We start from the raw sequence: 15,731 nt of genomic DNA on the forward strand, positions 1-15,731 counted from the left end.
AAAATCATAAATAATATTCAACGTTAAACTGGTACACAATTAAAATCATTTTATTTAGGCCTATCTATGGTCTTCATAAAATGTTTTTAATTGTGTACCAGTTTAACGTTGAATATTATTTATGATTTTAATCCAGTGACTTGGTGGAAAGTTTGAGGGTATATAATGTTAAAATTCAGAAGATGATCCCTGAGAATAATAGCCCATTGTGCAGGTTTTTACTTAAACCAACCAATCATTTCTTGATAATAAAATAATTAATAAGCTTTTGTTTATGATAGAATTTGAATTTGTAGGATTTACTAATATGCCCATTACTGCTGATTTGCTGTATAGTGTATGGTCCGCCTCCAGCAGTTGATTACAAATGTGCAGTATAGGACTTGCAAAAATTCTATGTCCATTTAGAGCAGCCATAGTCAATGGGTTAAACAATGGGATTAGGAGAACCGAAATGATAAACAAATAGAAAATGAGTGGGTAATTTTCTGTTGGATGATACAATTCAATGGTGCATAACATTATCTCTATATTTTATTGTAGAGAACTTTCTTGAAACAATAAAACTGTATATTGTTGGCAAAATATTGTATTATGTGCCACAATTCTGTTAAGAAAGAGTACAATAGAGTACAAGACTCTTAAGAAAATCTAATCAATGTACTAACTTAAAAAATTAACTTTGTTTTCTTTATTTATTTGAAAATACAAACAAGAATATCAAGTAAAATTAGTGATACACAATTCTTTTGAGTTATAGAAGCATTTTTCAATATCTCACGTTTTCAAACAGTGTATTCTGTGTGTTAACACTGGAATGGAAGCACAAGATAATCTTGTGATGAATTTATTTTCATGAGTATATGTACTGTAAATGCATATTTTAGCCTAATCTATGCTGTAGTAATATTAATGTATTAAGATTTTTAAACCTTACTTTTTCTCATAATATATTTAACAATTTTTAGATACTGATAATTATTTAACAACAAAACCTATATATAACAGTTACACATTTTAATCCCAGTATTATCTTGAAACACCAAAATAGTTTTTTATAGTCTTCACGTTTTATTTGGATAAAGTATTTCTAATAAAGCACAATTCAAGCTTTTATTGTATCAAGTTAGATATACATCCAGGGTTTCATCACAACCAAATAAACTGTATATAATTAATTTTAAATGCATTACTTGAACAACAAAGGATAGTTTCCAAATATAAAACCTTGGTTAGCAATTAATCTGTCTTTTTCCTAAGGAAATGGTTTAGGACTGATAATCTTTCATGTCTTCTTTAACACAAATCATTTGAAATCACTTTTTTCCAACTTATTTTTACTTTACCCATAGTTACTGCAGATCAATAATATTTTGAAGTTTATTTGCATGCTGACAAAGTTCCTAGTAAATGCTTTTACTGTATGTAATCGTGTCATTCTAAACATTAAGTACTAATTTTAGATATTCTTAATAGACCATTAAAATTATTCATAATATATATACAGTAGAAAATAACATAAGATGTGGAAAAATAATGAAAAAAAGTGTTCGAAATTGGTAAAACACATGTCTATAACAAAACTTTTATTAATATTATTTGCAATGTTTCAGGCAGAAGCCCTTTGTCAGGCAGTTTAAACCATGTTACATAGAAAAAAGGCTTAGACAGAATCATTGAAGGGTTAGAACATACAGAGTACATACATAATTTAGAATATCTTTATATTCTAACCCTTCATCGATTGTGTCTAAGCCATTTTACCAATTTTGAATACTTTTTTCATTATCCATAATATATTGAACACACACACTATATATTTTTGATGTAATATATATCTTATAATTACAGATCACCTGTAGCATACAACTCCACTGATAAACAATCAATGGTTTTTCACGTTTCTTGGAAGTGTTATATCACATAATTCACTTTGGCTACTTTTAAGCATCACTTGTTTCAACAGCTGGTCAAACTTCAGTGCCATGAATCAAATTCATCAAAAAAGTTGCAGAAAGAGGCATTACAACAAATAATGAAAAACTTATCCAAGCCTCTGAAGATACAGACAATCTTAAAGATGTTGCTGAACAAGAAATTATTTGTAATAGTATTAGTGTGGTCTTGTATGTTTTTGTTAAAAGTATAACAACTTATCTTACTTCAGGTAATCATAAAAATAGAGCTCACAAAAAGTTGATATTTACCATAAATTAAACAAAATCTTGTCTGTCAGTATACATTCTGTATAGCTTTATAATTGATCTAAACATCAAAAGTTTTTAGTTTGTTCTAAATTTAGTAATACAGCAGTGATGCAAGTACAGAATATACAAAAGCTTTCAGCCAGTCTGCTTTTTTCTGTTTTTTCTTCAGGTATGAATACACCAAAGAAAAAACTGAACTGAGGTCTACACTAAAAAGAATATGTTTTGAAAACTTTGGCATAGCATATACTGTTCAACAGATGGATGCCATCATTTGTATTTCTGATCATTAACCATTTTGGGTATAGTCAGAAAAATATGATTGCCAAATTCTTCATAAGGTTTACTACAAACTGAGATTTTAAAACATATGGTAATTATTAAAATACAAATACTGGTTTATTTCAGGAATTTAAAGATAGAAAAATAAACAAATCCATTTCATTTTAGAATAAAAAATACTATTTGAAATACACTGCTTAAAACAATTAAGAGGTAATGGGTATGTTCTGCAGTTCAGCTGTGGCAAAGCAGATCTGTTATTAAAGTCAACTGCATCTGTGTGTGTGTGTGTGTTCTTTTTTTAATACAAAACAAAATGTCAGGAAACCAGCCATGTGATCTGATATGGTAAAAACACTATAAGAAGCCTTGTACACAAATGTTTATTTGTCCTTTAAACAACTTCTGGAGAATTAGAAGAATCTTATTTTTCTTATAACTATTTTGTTCATGTGTGAATACATAAAACAAGGTACATTTCGAAAATTATTAATTTTGGTTATAAATGATTGTTAATTAACTAATCAATAACCATCACACAAAACTTCAAGAGATGTTTCACATTTTTAAAGTATTTAGTAACATGTAAAACTGACAGAGTGCTAGACTGCTTGAATGAGCATTTTCTAGTTCCCAATTAATAATTATATATTTGTTTGTTGTTCTCTAATTTTACACATACGTTTCTTTACACACACACACACACACACACAACTATAAAAAGGGTTAAGTACATATTATATTAAAACAATTCTGAATATGCAAATCAGCAAGTTAGGTGCCAGTAGCAAGTCATGTGACAACCACAGCCAATATAAAGTTGTGGTAGAATGACATTTATCAAAGCTACATTTAGAAATTGTTTGGAATTTCAAGGTAGTATGATGACAACAAAAAATCATTTAAAGCCCTTTCCAGTGCAAAATATTCATACACTCAGATCATAAAGATGTCTTTAGATCTGAGATTTAGAAATTCCAAAATGAGGTTATCATTTGTACTTAATGTCAATGGAAAACAAAGGAATATGGATAGCTTGAGTCACCACTACTATCCAGAAAGAGACCCATGACAAGTTGTACTTTAGCCATGGTAACCAAACTGCAGTGTCTTGTAGCAGACAAGTATATATATACACACAGATCAGTGGCTAAAGTCATCTACATGTCCCAGATAACAGTATACAACATAATCAAGAAGGATTCCCATCTTGAAAAATGGCACAAGGCACATGTAGACAAGTTGTTTCCACAAGTTATCTGTTCAACTGTTGCATACCTCTAGCAGCTGGAAAATAAAATGAGTATTGAAACTATTCTAAACACACCAATCAAGTTGCAGCACCTGTGAACTTCTGTAACATTGCACTGGAAAACAGTCGTTCACATATACTAGACTGATTATAGAAAGCATGCAAGGATGATAAATGGGCTTTAGATATGACAGCCTTACAACAGAAACTATGTTGTAGGATTATTGTCAGGATGCATGATCCTCAGATAGAGCATGACTTCACACTACACTGTAGATAATGCTTTACTGATCCCCACTTGTATGTATATCCCTTGTTTCACTGCTACTAGGGTTTATAAAGATTAGTAGCAGAAACAGACAGCCATGCCATAAGAAAAGTTACTGAATATAGCACTGGTAACATGCTGAAAAAAGGAAGACTACTGAATGTACTAATATGACATACTGGCATAGTTACCCAAAATTAATAACTTTTTAGTCCCTGTAAGCTTTAATATGAACAGTGTAACTTCACATGTAGCATAAAATCCATCACTTATTCTTTCATATCTTTGATGAGAGATCAGGTTTATGGGATGTTTTCTGTTGGTTAAATCATATGTCTGTTGTAATAATAAAAGGTAAACTGCCTGCCTAATGTTATTTAAGCATCCTAGAGCTATCTTGGAGAATCTTATTCAAATCTTTTACTGACCTTCAACATACCTCAACCACTGTAAGAGTTTTTCATGACAGAGTGGGCCCAGATTCTACAGTATACTTTTATATACTTCATTAATTCTGTTCCTAGTTGTGTTTTCTGCTGTACTTAGTGTCAAAGAAGTCTCACACCTTACCAATGCAAGATAATCACGTTAGTAATTTTTGTCCAACCCCTGTATAAATGTTTTTCAAAACACAAATGATTCTAATATATAAACAATACAAGGTAACATACAATTAAGTATCTGATTCTTATAACAACTTAATAATAAAACCAATATAATGTCTCTACAGTCACTCCACTTTCACATTCCAAAACAAATATACAATTATACAAACTATTTTAAACTGAAATATTTTTACAAGTACAAGTACCTGTACCAAAATTTTTGATAGTAAACTTTGCATGTGTGTGTGTGTGTGTGTTTGTGGTATATATATCCAAAGAAAATTTCACACAAGTTTCATCATTCTAAGGTAACTATAAACATAAATTACAATGACAAAACATGTGGCTGAACATATTTCCAAAATATCAGTTTAGTACATCTTTCGAATACAGTTTTTTGTTTTTTAATTAGCACTATTAAAATCTACTACTACGAGACAAATTTCTTCCAAAATTATACATGGTAATATTTCCTCCATTTTTATACTTTCCCCATGCCCCAAATGGAAGCACCAGTGCAGTAGCATTGTCCTCCGAAGCAAACTGCATGGCTTGGTCAGCGATGAAGCTAGCTGCTTCTTGTGGATAGTGGCAACTGTTTACTGCATTAATTATTTCATCATCATTCATAACAAAGTTGATGCCATCAGTCGTTAGTATGACAAATGCATCCTTTCCATGCTTTATCTAGATAATAAATTGAATGAATTCTGATGAAAGTGCAAGATCAGTGAATAATTGGGGGGAGGATATATAAAAACATATATAAAAAGAAATATACCACTACATCAAGAATCTGCATTTTACCAACCTATCCATTAATCTACATATAGTTCATAGATTCACAACTTCAAGGTTAAACTGTTATACAACTTAACATAGATTATGATATATAAAAGCATTTATGTTTCATGCAAATATTTTGAAAGATATTGTTAATGCTTGAGAGTTCTAAAGAAATATTTGCAATGATTTTAAGTTTTTGAGATTTATTTCAATGAACATAAAATATGTTGATTCTTGAACATGTACAAACTGTTCCACAATTTCAATTCTGTTTTTAATACTTTGTGTTTAATAAATATAATGATACATTTTAAGGAAAGTTATTTTTCATATTCTCTTTATTTTTTACATTTATTTCCAGTACATCTCACCAAGTAACTCTGACAATCTAAGTTTGAGTTTATTATCATTTTCTTTACTTACTTATTTCCCCACATCTACTGTGCGCTAAGTTTAGGGAAGTACCAAAGAATGTTCCCTATTATTTAGCTCTGCCAAACAAAGTGAAGTAGAGCCAAGTATAAAAATTGGGGTGCATACGTTCTTCATATACAAGCTATAAATATTAAGCCATAGTGGTGCAGTAACTATACAATATCAAGGAAAACTTTTGTGTGACTGTGGATACATCTCCTAAAATAATTGACCCGATCCAGACCAAACTTGGCATGCTAGATTAATATACCAAAAGCAATTCAAATTCATATTAAACTTTCCCATTTTTGAAAAATAAATATATTTTATAAAATAACCCCTCTATCATTACTGCAGTAGCTATTTTACAAAACTCACACTGCAAAAAAATTCTAAAAGTCAAAGATTGTAAATAAACTTTTCAGCATTTTGGCTTGTTTCCCATAACAACCAAAAATACACAATGTGGAGAATAAAGATATTGCTGGTGTTTAAGTTTCTTGCTCTTTTCTGATTCATACTATTTAACTATACTAGGGTTTATACTAGGGTTAGAATAAGCACTTAAGCCTGAATTAGAGGAAGTATTTCATAATTAAAATATTTTTAGGATATTTCTTACTTCTTGATGTAGAATATTATTTTCCATGGAAGCAAAATTCAAGATTATTATTAAATTTAATGCATTAAATGTACCAAGTTTAGACAGTAGAAATCTTGTACACATTTCTACTGTGAAATGAGCTGCTTTGAACAATAAGTAACACAACTATTTTGCCATTTCTGCCAAATTCCTCAACTCGACTGCTACACCTTCTCACTTCCAATCCACTTCCCTTGTATTACGACAATTTTCTTGGAGAATGAACACTACTGAAACTCCTTGCAGAGATTTTGCTCATTGTTAGAAAATTTGTTCGTGTTCTCAACATTTTCAAGAGAACAAAGAAGAGGGAGTGCAGTTTCCTTAAAATAACCTGCAAAATTTTCAAAGAGAAAGAAAATTATGGACTGAGAGTTCACTTTTACTTGTAGGCTTTCACTGGATATGTTCAGCTTTCAAGAAGGGCAGAGCTGGGTATGCAATCTGCCACTAAACAATTAGTCAAACTGCACATCTACTTAACTGTATATGATACTGAAATGGAACTATGTATTTTGGAAAGTTTCTTCAAATGGCAACAAAACATCTGAGCTAATACTGCAGCTACACATTTGCAAAAGTTAGACGATAACAGACATCACTTGTGAAAGGGCAGGCAAACAAATCAGAAAATACTTTGGTTTAAGAAGGAGGAGCTGTGCAGTGATTGACATTAAGCAAATAAACACACTTTTAAAGAGTTTACTTGCTATTATATATTATTTTAAGTTACAGCTTTTACAGTAAGGAAGATTTATTTTTAAAATAGGTACGATGTTCCAATCACTGGTGTAATCATTCTCTTGAGAGTGATTGCACTAGTGATTGAAAAATCATACCTGTTGTAAAAACAAATCTTCCTTACTGTAAAAGCTGTAACTTGTAATAAAATAAATACAACTTTATTGGACATAAAAGTAGGCATGCATGAAGATATGTACAAATACGAAAAACTTCAGGGCACTTGTTCTCCCTATTCACTGCAAAATTCTGGGGAACAAGCTTTATTTTAACATAATGTTTGAAATAGGTAGTATATATAACCCCAAAACATAATAATAAATAAAACAATGACTCTTAGAGAGATACTTAGTTTTATCACATCGTCTTTAAAATAATTTCAGTCCTACAGCACACTTGTGGTACAAATCAAGATGATGAATTTGTACTATAAATGTGTTTGTTTACCTGATTCATTTTATTTCTTTTTAAATATTCAAAATGAATATAATATACAATATTTATATTCCTTCTTAAAAAAAAAAGAGGGTATTTAGGAAGATTATGCTTAAGAAATGTTATTGTTACTAAATGGCAATAGTGTATCAACAATCATGACATATTGTGTAAAACTGGAGATAATGTTTGAGAAATGTTCCTATTTTCAAGGAGCAATGGCATATTAACAGTCATAATGTATTGTGTAAACCTTGAAAAGATCAGCCCAATTTCTAGTGAGTAGCACATTATTTAGTAAAGCCTATCATGTATTTGAAGTTGGATCCTTCCTTTTTTTTTCATACATGTAAAAAGCATTTCATTTCTTTGACATCAGATAAGAATTTTTGCCACAACTTGCACTGTTTAAACTTTAAACATTTTATCTGAGTTTACAGTTTTTAATCTTTCTTCAAGGCTTCAACAAGCAGTTGTAAATATATTTTATGTTCATTTTTTATTGTATTTGGCCTGGTTTCATCTTTTTTTTCAAGTATATGCTTAATTACATATATCCACATCATTTTTCATTGTATGTTTCACAAAATGTGATAAACTAATACTTTTATTGTTTCTGTAAATTTTAATTTTTGTTTATCTTATCAGAAGCACAAGAAGTGCACATACTTTACCAAAGTAAGAAATAATTGAAAGCATCAAAATCTATAAACATTATCTTCCTCTGAATATATTCAATCAGAACATTTAGTAGCTTATATGTAATTAATTAAATATACTAGCTATCTTATATTAATGTTACATATATAATCTAAAGCCCAGGTGCCTGAAGCCAAAATAGGGTATAATAAACACCATCACCTGATGATACTAACTGTTTGGAAATGTAGTCAAAACTAGTGAAAATATTAATATATTCATCAATATCAGTTTAAACTTTTTATTTTTCAACACCTTCTATAAAAACAGATCAATAAATAGCATACTTTAAAACAATGAATTTGATCTAAGGGTTATTTTGATAGTGTCTTTAGAGAAAGTTTATCCTATCTTCCAACCTCCTGGTGGTAACATTTTCTTACATTGAAAAAAGATTTCTGATAGATATTTACCTCCTCACGCATAGTATCTTTTCTTGTTCTTTCACTGCCCTTTAATGCACTAAAAATAAATTTTCTTCCTTCATGCCCTAGCCAATATATCCCATAAGTTTCAGCTGCTCATTTTGCATGCAAAGAGCATGTGAAAACCCTCCATCAATGGGAGCACAACACACTCTCCTAGAGGTATCTATTAGAAATCTATTTTCAGTATAAGAAAATGATAACTTCCGATACAATAAATACCTCTTCTCACGCTATAGCACAAATCCTACATTCAGTAGGTGGAGGGACCAGTGTAAGATAAAACAAGTGACACCCTGTGGAACACATCTATAGAGAATTGATCAGGTGTGCACTGTAATGGAATGGAAGCACACATGTGGAGGATCATACCACTTCTGGAAAAGGTATGATCTTTGCCCTTGAAGAAGTGTAGTGTCATGAAATGGACATCATCAAGGCCTGGATCTAGTAAAAGAAAGACCTCAGAAAACATGGTATCATGAGTAAATAATCAACGTGAGTCCCACTCCATACTAACCACAAAACATGACCGGAAACAAACCGACTCCAGTAGTATAAGAACACAGATAGATAACTCCAAACCTACACAGGAAAAATGAAAAGCCAGTGGCTAGTTCACTGAATGATGAAGATGGAGACATGCAATGAGACATTGCTAATTATCTACTCAACCACAAACATACAGATGAGGCTCTACATCCGGCCTTGGTATTAAGAAGTGGGGGACCTCACGTAAGATCAAAACCAAACCAGTACCAAGGCAAGCAGACCATTAGAAATATATATACACTAATCCATCCCATAAGTAGAGAGTTATACTGTGAGCAGTTGGAATTACAATGAGGAAGTATATGCAAACGACATCCTCTGGACAAACTTCCAAATCAACCATAGCAGACAGAAAGTACAACAAACCAAATGAAGACTTATGGGGCTGTGTCTAAGCCTCAACTGAACTGTAAGAACAGGGAAACATTCTGTACCTGGTATTACAAGCTGGAAAAGAACCATTCTAACAACTTTAACAGCAGGGAAGAAATAACATGCACCCAGCATTACAAAGAGGATGTGGAATGGCTGCTTAACAGTTGGAACAGGGCATCATGCATCCCAAAACTGGTATTACAAGGAGGACAAAGTCCCCTGAACTCCACTATAAGAGCAGGGAAATGAAACATTCTGCAACTAGATTTACCAAGGGGGTGTTTACCAGTCTCAACCATACAAATAGGGTGCTATCTACCTGATCCCAGTATTACAAGGAGAATCCAGTGTTGGCTGGTCCAGTTTCCACCAACATCAGCACACCTGGGATTAAACTTCCAGGGGATAGAAAGAAGAAGGGTTCCCAGCTTTACCCTCTTCTCAACATAGTGTAGTGATATGTAATGTTATGAGCCTCCATGGTCCACCACCCCAGTGGACTCCCAAACTCCACTTGAGGAAGGGAGGGGTAAAAAGCAATGAGGAGTCCAGAGGAATGTTACACTGAAGAAAGTGCAATTGGTGACTGTGAAATCCTAGTTTGAAAAGCAGACTGCTTCTGATTTATTCAATCAAAGGAGTGAAAGGGATGGGCAGCAATCCCCTTTGGCCTTACTCAAGTAAGTAGAAATAGGTCTTAAGAGAAAGGTAGTAAAAGTTGCAGGTTGTCAATGCCTCAAAAGAGGTATGGATAAGAGCATGCTGGATGACATTAAGGTTGCAGTTGGGCATGTGAACAGGGCAAGTGAGTCTATAGATAAGGAAGGACCAGAACAAGATGGAGAGAACTGGGGAAGGAAACATCTTGCAGTGTCAAAAAGGTGAAATGTTGTAGATGAGGCTGCTTGATAATTATCAGCAAGGGTGGATACAGCTGATCTACTGTTAAACAGCCAGGTAAAAAGAAGAGAGATGGCTCATAGAAGGACATTCAAGAAGAAGTTAGCAACAGATGGACTAACGTCAAAGACATGCCATTTATGCAGGTAGATGAATGAGTTAGAAGGATGACAGGTATAGGAAAGGAAAAAAGGAAAAGTAGGAGGGAAAAGGAAGTACCCACTAATAGTAACAATAGACGTGTGATTGAAGTAAGAGAGAGAGAGAGAGAGAGAGAGGAAAGTTGGAAGGGGAATAGTGGGTTGGGTTGTCAGATGGCATAGAATAGGGAGCCAAGGTTGAGCCAGCCAGAGGGGTACTACCCAGAGGACACAACAAGAAGTGTCTTAAATTAAGGTCAGGACCTGTGGTAAAAGACAAAGAGGTGGGCAAGCAGGATAAGACCAGTCCTAGCTGAAAGCATCCACAGCCAGGACCAAGGATTGGAGTATAGGTGATCAGAAGAGAGGAATCTTGGAAATGAGAGGCGTAGGAAGGCATCAATGAGTGGAGTCTCCAAGAGAAACCATTCCAAAGGAAAACATGGGGGTGAAGATACCATTCTTTGAGCAGAACAGTCCACCTGAGAAAGAGGCAGTCTGCAATCAAGTTCATAGCACCAGGTACATGGCACATGATGAGATGACCCCATTGAGATCTGGCCCAATAAGGAAGGTCCAGGGTTTAAAAGCAAGGGTTTCTGGATTGGGTTCCCTCTTGACAGTTGATACAGGAAAAACCAAGGAGTTGTCAGAATGGATAATAACAAAATGATCCAATATAAGAAATGGGAGCATGCTCAATAGACTATCAGAAGTTCAAATGCATTGATATGGAGAGAGAACTAATCCTGGGTCAATGTGCCAGATGTGAAATTGCCATTCAGACATGTTCCCCATTTAAAGGGGAAAGCAGCGGTGAAGAGGTGCAGGTCCAGTTTGGGTTGAGGTAATGGAAAACTAATGTTGATATTAGATCAGTCCAGTTACCATTACAAATCAGAGGAGGGGACAGATGAACCACTGAGATAAAAGTTTTCTCATTAGAGGCTTCTCTGCTTGCTCAAGGACCAACAAAGGTGGTGCATGTGTGTGTGCAACCCAAAGGGAGCAGTTCCAGTCAAGCTATGGTCTCCAAACACTAATAAAACTTCTCACACAGTATCAGTAGGATAGGCACAAATCCTGGTAACTGGAAGTTCCATAGCTTGCAATGAGATGGGTGAAGGCTGAGTATAGCTGAGAAATCACTTGAAAAACATTCCCAGGTGAATAAGATATTGAGTGGGAGTGAGGAAATTTTTGGAAGAGCTGATGAACACTGCCCCTTTGAGAAATTGTACATAGATGGGATCAGAAGGAGGAAAAGGAAACTTGATGAGGGCTGAGAGGAGAATTAAAGAGAAAGTCCAAGGGTAAAAGGTAGAGTAACACCTGTGTGGATGGAAAAATGTAACCACAGAAGTTAAAAGTGTGATAGCTTGGTACTTACAGGACCCGACTCAATTGTCACTGGTGAACTCGATGAATCTGACACCAGGTAGAAGAAGAAAGTTGGAATCGAAAGAAAGGAGACTGAGGACTAAGTTGAGGTACATTGCTGGAGGGTTGGGTTTGGGACACTGTGGAAACAAAGGATGAAAGCAAGGATTGATGACAGGCAGCCTCAGCCTGTGATTCATTCAAATCAGGAATACCCAAATAAATTCAGGGCAAAGAAGGGCCATGCAGAGATCTTGTAGAAGGAAAGAAAGAGGACAAACTTGGAAAAGGAGAGTATCTCTACTCAACAATTTCCAGCAGCAATGAGTCTAGTGAGCAGGGATATGGTAGAAGTGAAACGAGCCACCGCGGTGAAGTGAAGGGAATGAGAATTGCCTGCAATATTCTCTGGGGCATGGTGGAGTGCCTCAGACTTGAGATGTAGAAAGAAGAGGTAAAGTTTAGCCAAAAGGGTCAGGCAAAGATAGGTGTATTGAGCACTGGAGGGCAATCATGACACCAAATACGCCCCCCCCCCCCCAACACAGGCAAGGGCAGTGCCCAATGTGGAAACAAAGAAAGGGGATTCAGAATGACTAAAATTAATGAAATAAGATATATATGAGGAGGGCAAAGCATGAAGTTGTGGGAATCTAATTGGTCAAGGAAAAGGTATATGAAATTAGTTAGGAATAGGATTAAGAAGTAGGCAACAAGAAGAATAAGATGACACAGAGGAAAGAAAAAGAATGGCACACACACCTGTGAAATTAAGTCGTGATAATGCAAGAAAGATCAATTTCTCTTCAACAGAAAGAGAAGTTCCCAAAGCATAACCAGGAGGAAGAAACAAACAAATCTGACCTACTCGATCTTCCCTCAAAACTAGGACAAAGAATGCCTGAAGGAGGGACTGGAGCAGAAGGTCCTGACTGCATAAGAGAATCCACTACCCCATGCACAATGGTCATCAGTGAAAGTGCCTACATAAGCTTTTTTCCTGTGATTTTCACAGTCTGTTTTCTCTGAACATTTTAGTACTTGAATCAATAATCTCCAGTTCTGCATCTTTCTTTTCCTTTGCCATTTTTAAGAAATCACTGTATTCAGCAGGGTGGCATATCTCATGGTGTTGTGTTGAAATCTTTATCAGTGTTACCTCCATGAGAAATTTTTACATCATATAGTATGAAATCAGCTGTCCTGTTGTTGTTTTCAGACACTTTAAAAAAAAATTACAAACCACACTCTGTTGAGACATATTTACATCAGACAGCAACGTTAAAAATGTATGGAAAAATAAAATTTGGTACATTTCTCAAAATAATCTCATTATTGAAGAGTTGCTTTAAACTTACATTCAAATGCTTATAATCTAAAAAACCTAAAACAAACACATTACTGTACTAATTTAACAAGTTTAATATTAAAAAGATTAGTAATTGCAACAATTAACAACATTGAAACTGACAGCCTTTATAGAATTGTACATGGCCATGGTGAGAGTTGTGTAGCAATGCCCTCTTTGGTTATCATATGAAAAATAGAAAGTTCAAGCAGTGAGCATCACAACATCTTATGCAACAACAAGCAAAAATACAAGTGCACATTATTGGCTACAGCAACAAAAAGGGCTGATAGCTGTTAAGGTAATTTTTCCTTATATTGGAGCCAGGTAGATATCCTAATGATATATTGGTGCATCCCTATTTAAAAATTCCAATTTTACTTACTTGAATTGACCTAGTATCAGGGAGTGCTGTTACTCCATATGGTTTAAGATCCATATCTCCCAAACTACGTGTCATGGCAAGTCGTCCATTTACCAAGTGTCTCCCAACACTGTCTGTTTTAATAAACCCTCCAGATTTTACAATTCTCTCCTGTTAAAGAAAGATAATTATTACTATTAATAAGATATCTTTTTGCTTCAATTATATAGGATATTTTTTATATGACTTAAATGACACAAAACATTGTTTTAACATAAAATTTGCAGAGAAAATTTATTTCCATGTTGTTTTTGATGTGACTTTACACATTATAAATAGCTGAGAACCATTATCTGAAGAGACAGGTATATTATAAACCAGTGGTATCTGATGTTACCTTTTTATTTATTTAATTTTTGTTCTCTTTTAATAAATATCTTAATATATTACATACTGTAATCATAAAACAAAGTACTCAAAAATTCATTACCTCACTGCTTAAATAAACAAGAATAAAGCTGAAGAAAACATTGATCTGCAGCCACATAGGAAATGTTTTGATATTTGTTGTGAGAAGAGGAAATTCACTATACCCTTTAAATAAAATACCAGATATTCATATTTTCAGTGGATTATTTACTTTTTGTTTGACTTCATAACAATGTTTCAACCACTCATGTGACCATCAGCAGGTAACTGTGGTCTACTGTTTGAAATATTGTGCAAGCATTTTGTTCCAATTTAGAAATTCTAGGGTAAAACCCGTGTTTTGATTTAAATTAGGTTTTAGTTCACAAACAATTAATGCTAGTTTTATTTTTCTTCTATTAATGTTGTTTTTATTGCATGCTTTAATAATAAAAAAGTACACAATAAATCGTTACCTCACTACTTAGATAAGCAGGCATAGAGCCAAAGAACACACTGATCTGAGGCCTCATAGGAATGGTCTTCATATTTGTGGTGAGGAGTAAAAAATCCACAAAAAGTCTCGAGGTACAGCTTTTGAGCAGATTATTTATATTTTTTATTTGATTTTATTACAATGTTTCAACCACTCCTGTGACCATTATGCTAATGTTAATTGGATGTTTATTCAATGTGCTGTGTTTGTAAATGTGTGATGGGGGTTATGTTCTTTGACCCTAATTCTCTTCATATTTGTGGTGAGGAGAATAAATCCACTGTACACTTTAAATAAAAGTCTAAAGTACAGCTTTTGAGTGGATTGTTTATTTCTATTTATTGTTTGATTTTATTACAATATTTCAACCACTCCTATGACCATTGTGCTAATGTTAACCCTCTCCAGACAGGTCATGGGTCAAAGGCCATGTCATCATGTTTGTTGACTTGCATTCAAAATTTTTTTGAACTACTATTTCAAACTGTAGAGTATAATTCAAATTTTAGTATTATACATTATCTAATTTCTTAATTTAAAACTAAATATTAAAAAAGTACAGTTAAACATTGATTTTGTGTGTCACGTGGTATGTTGAATGCAGCACTGGTTCAAATTAGATGTTTTTGATGTCAAAATACTAAGCCTATAGTTTTGTATGAATTAGGAACTCAAATTACTAACATTGACAAGCTAAAATATAAAATAAGGACCTCATATCTCTTCTACTTGCCGAGATATCACTTATGTACTGAATCAAACACAGTGACCCCGCTAACCTCTTTCCCTTTTGGGAAACAGTCCCTTATTATTAGGTATATACAGTTACTTCAATATATGACATGTGATTAACCAATCGAAAGCTCAGAATGTCCCTTAGTGGCTTTCTCAGCCATTTTCATGTGTTACGATGCCAACTCGTTCTTTCGATCCAAAATTTCAAGGAGGTAGGTTGTTCTTTAGTCTGCTTGAAATTTCATATTTTTTTTACATCCAAATACAGCTTAATTA

At 33.6% G+C, this 15,731-nt stretch overlaps 1 protein-coding gene across 4 annotated transcripts in view; it reads right to left on the reverse strand.

The window, feature by feature from the left end:
* Positions 1 to 1,094: 1,094 nt before the first annotated feature.
* Positions 1,095 to 15,731, reverse strand: part of LOC106464027 (protein phosphatase 1K, mitochondrial-like) — a 63,775-nt gene continuing 49,138 nt past the window's right edge. For 3 of the 4 annotated variants that reach the window (XM_013924137.2, XM_022391675.1, XM_022391676.1), the window contains exons 5-6: positions 13,838 to 13,987; positions 5,032 to 5,301 (exon numbers count right to left, since the gene is read on the reverse strand). In XM_013924137.2, the coding sequence (XP_013779591.1) occupies positions 5,032 to 5,301; positions 13,838 to 13,987 (420 nt within the window). Of the gene's footprint in view, positions 5,302 to 13,837; positions 13,988 to 15,731 lie in introns of all 4 variants that reach the window. The other variant, XM_013924135.2, reaches the window with a different exon arrangement.

This window comes from Limulus polyphemus, unplaced genomic scaffold (assembly GCF_000517525.1).
Source record: "Limulus polyphemus unplaced genomic scaffold, Limulus_polyphemus-2.1.2 Scaffold1544, whole genome shotgun sequence".
In the NCBI taxonomy this organism is placed as follows: Eukaryota; Metazoa; Arthropoda; class Merostomata; order Xiphosura; family Limulidae; genus Limulus; species Limulus polyphemus.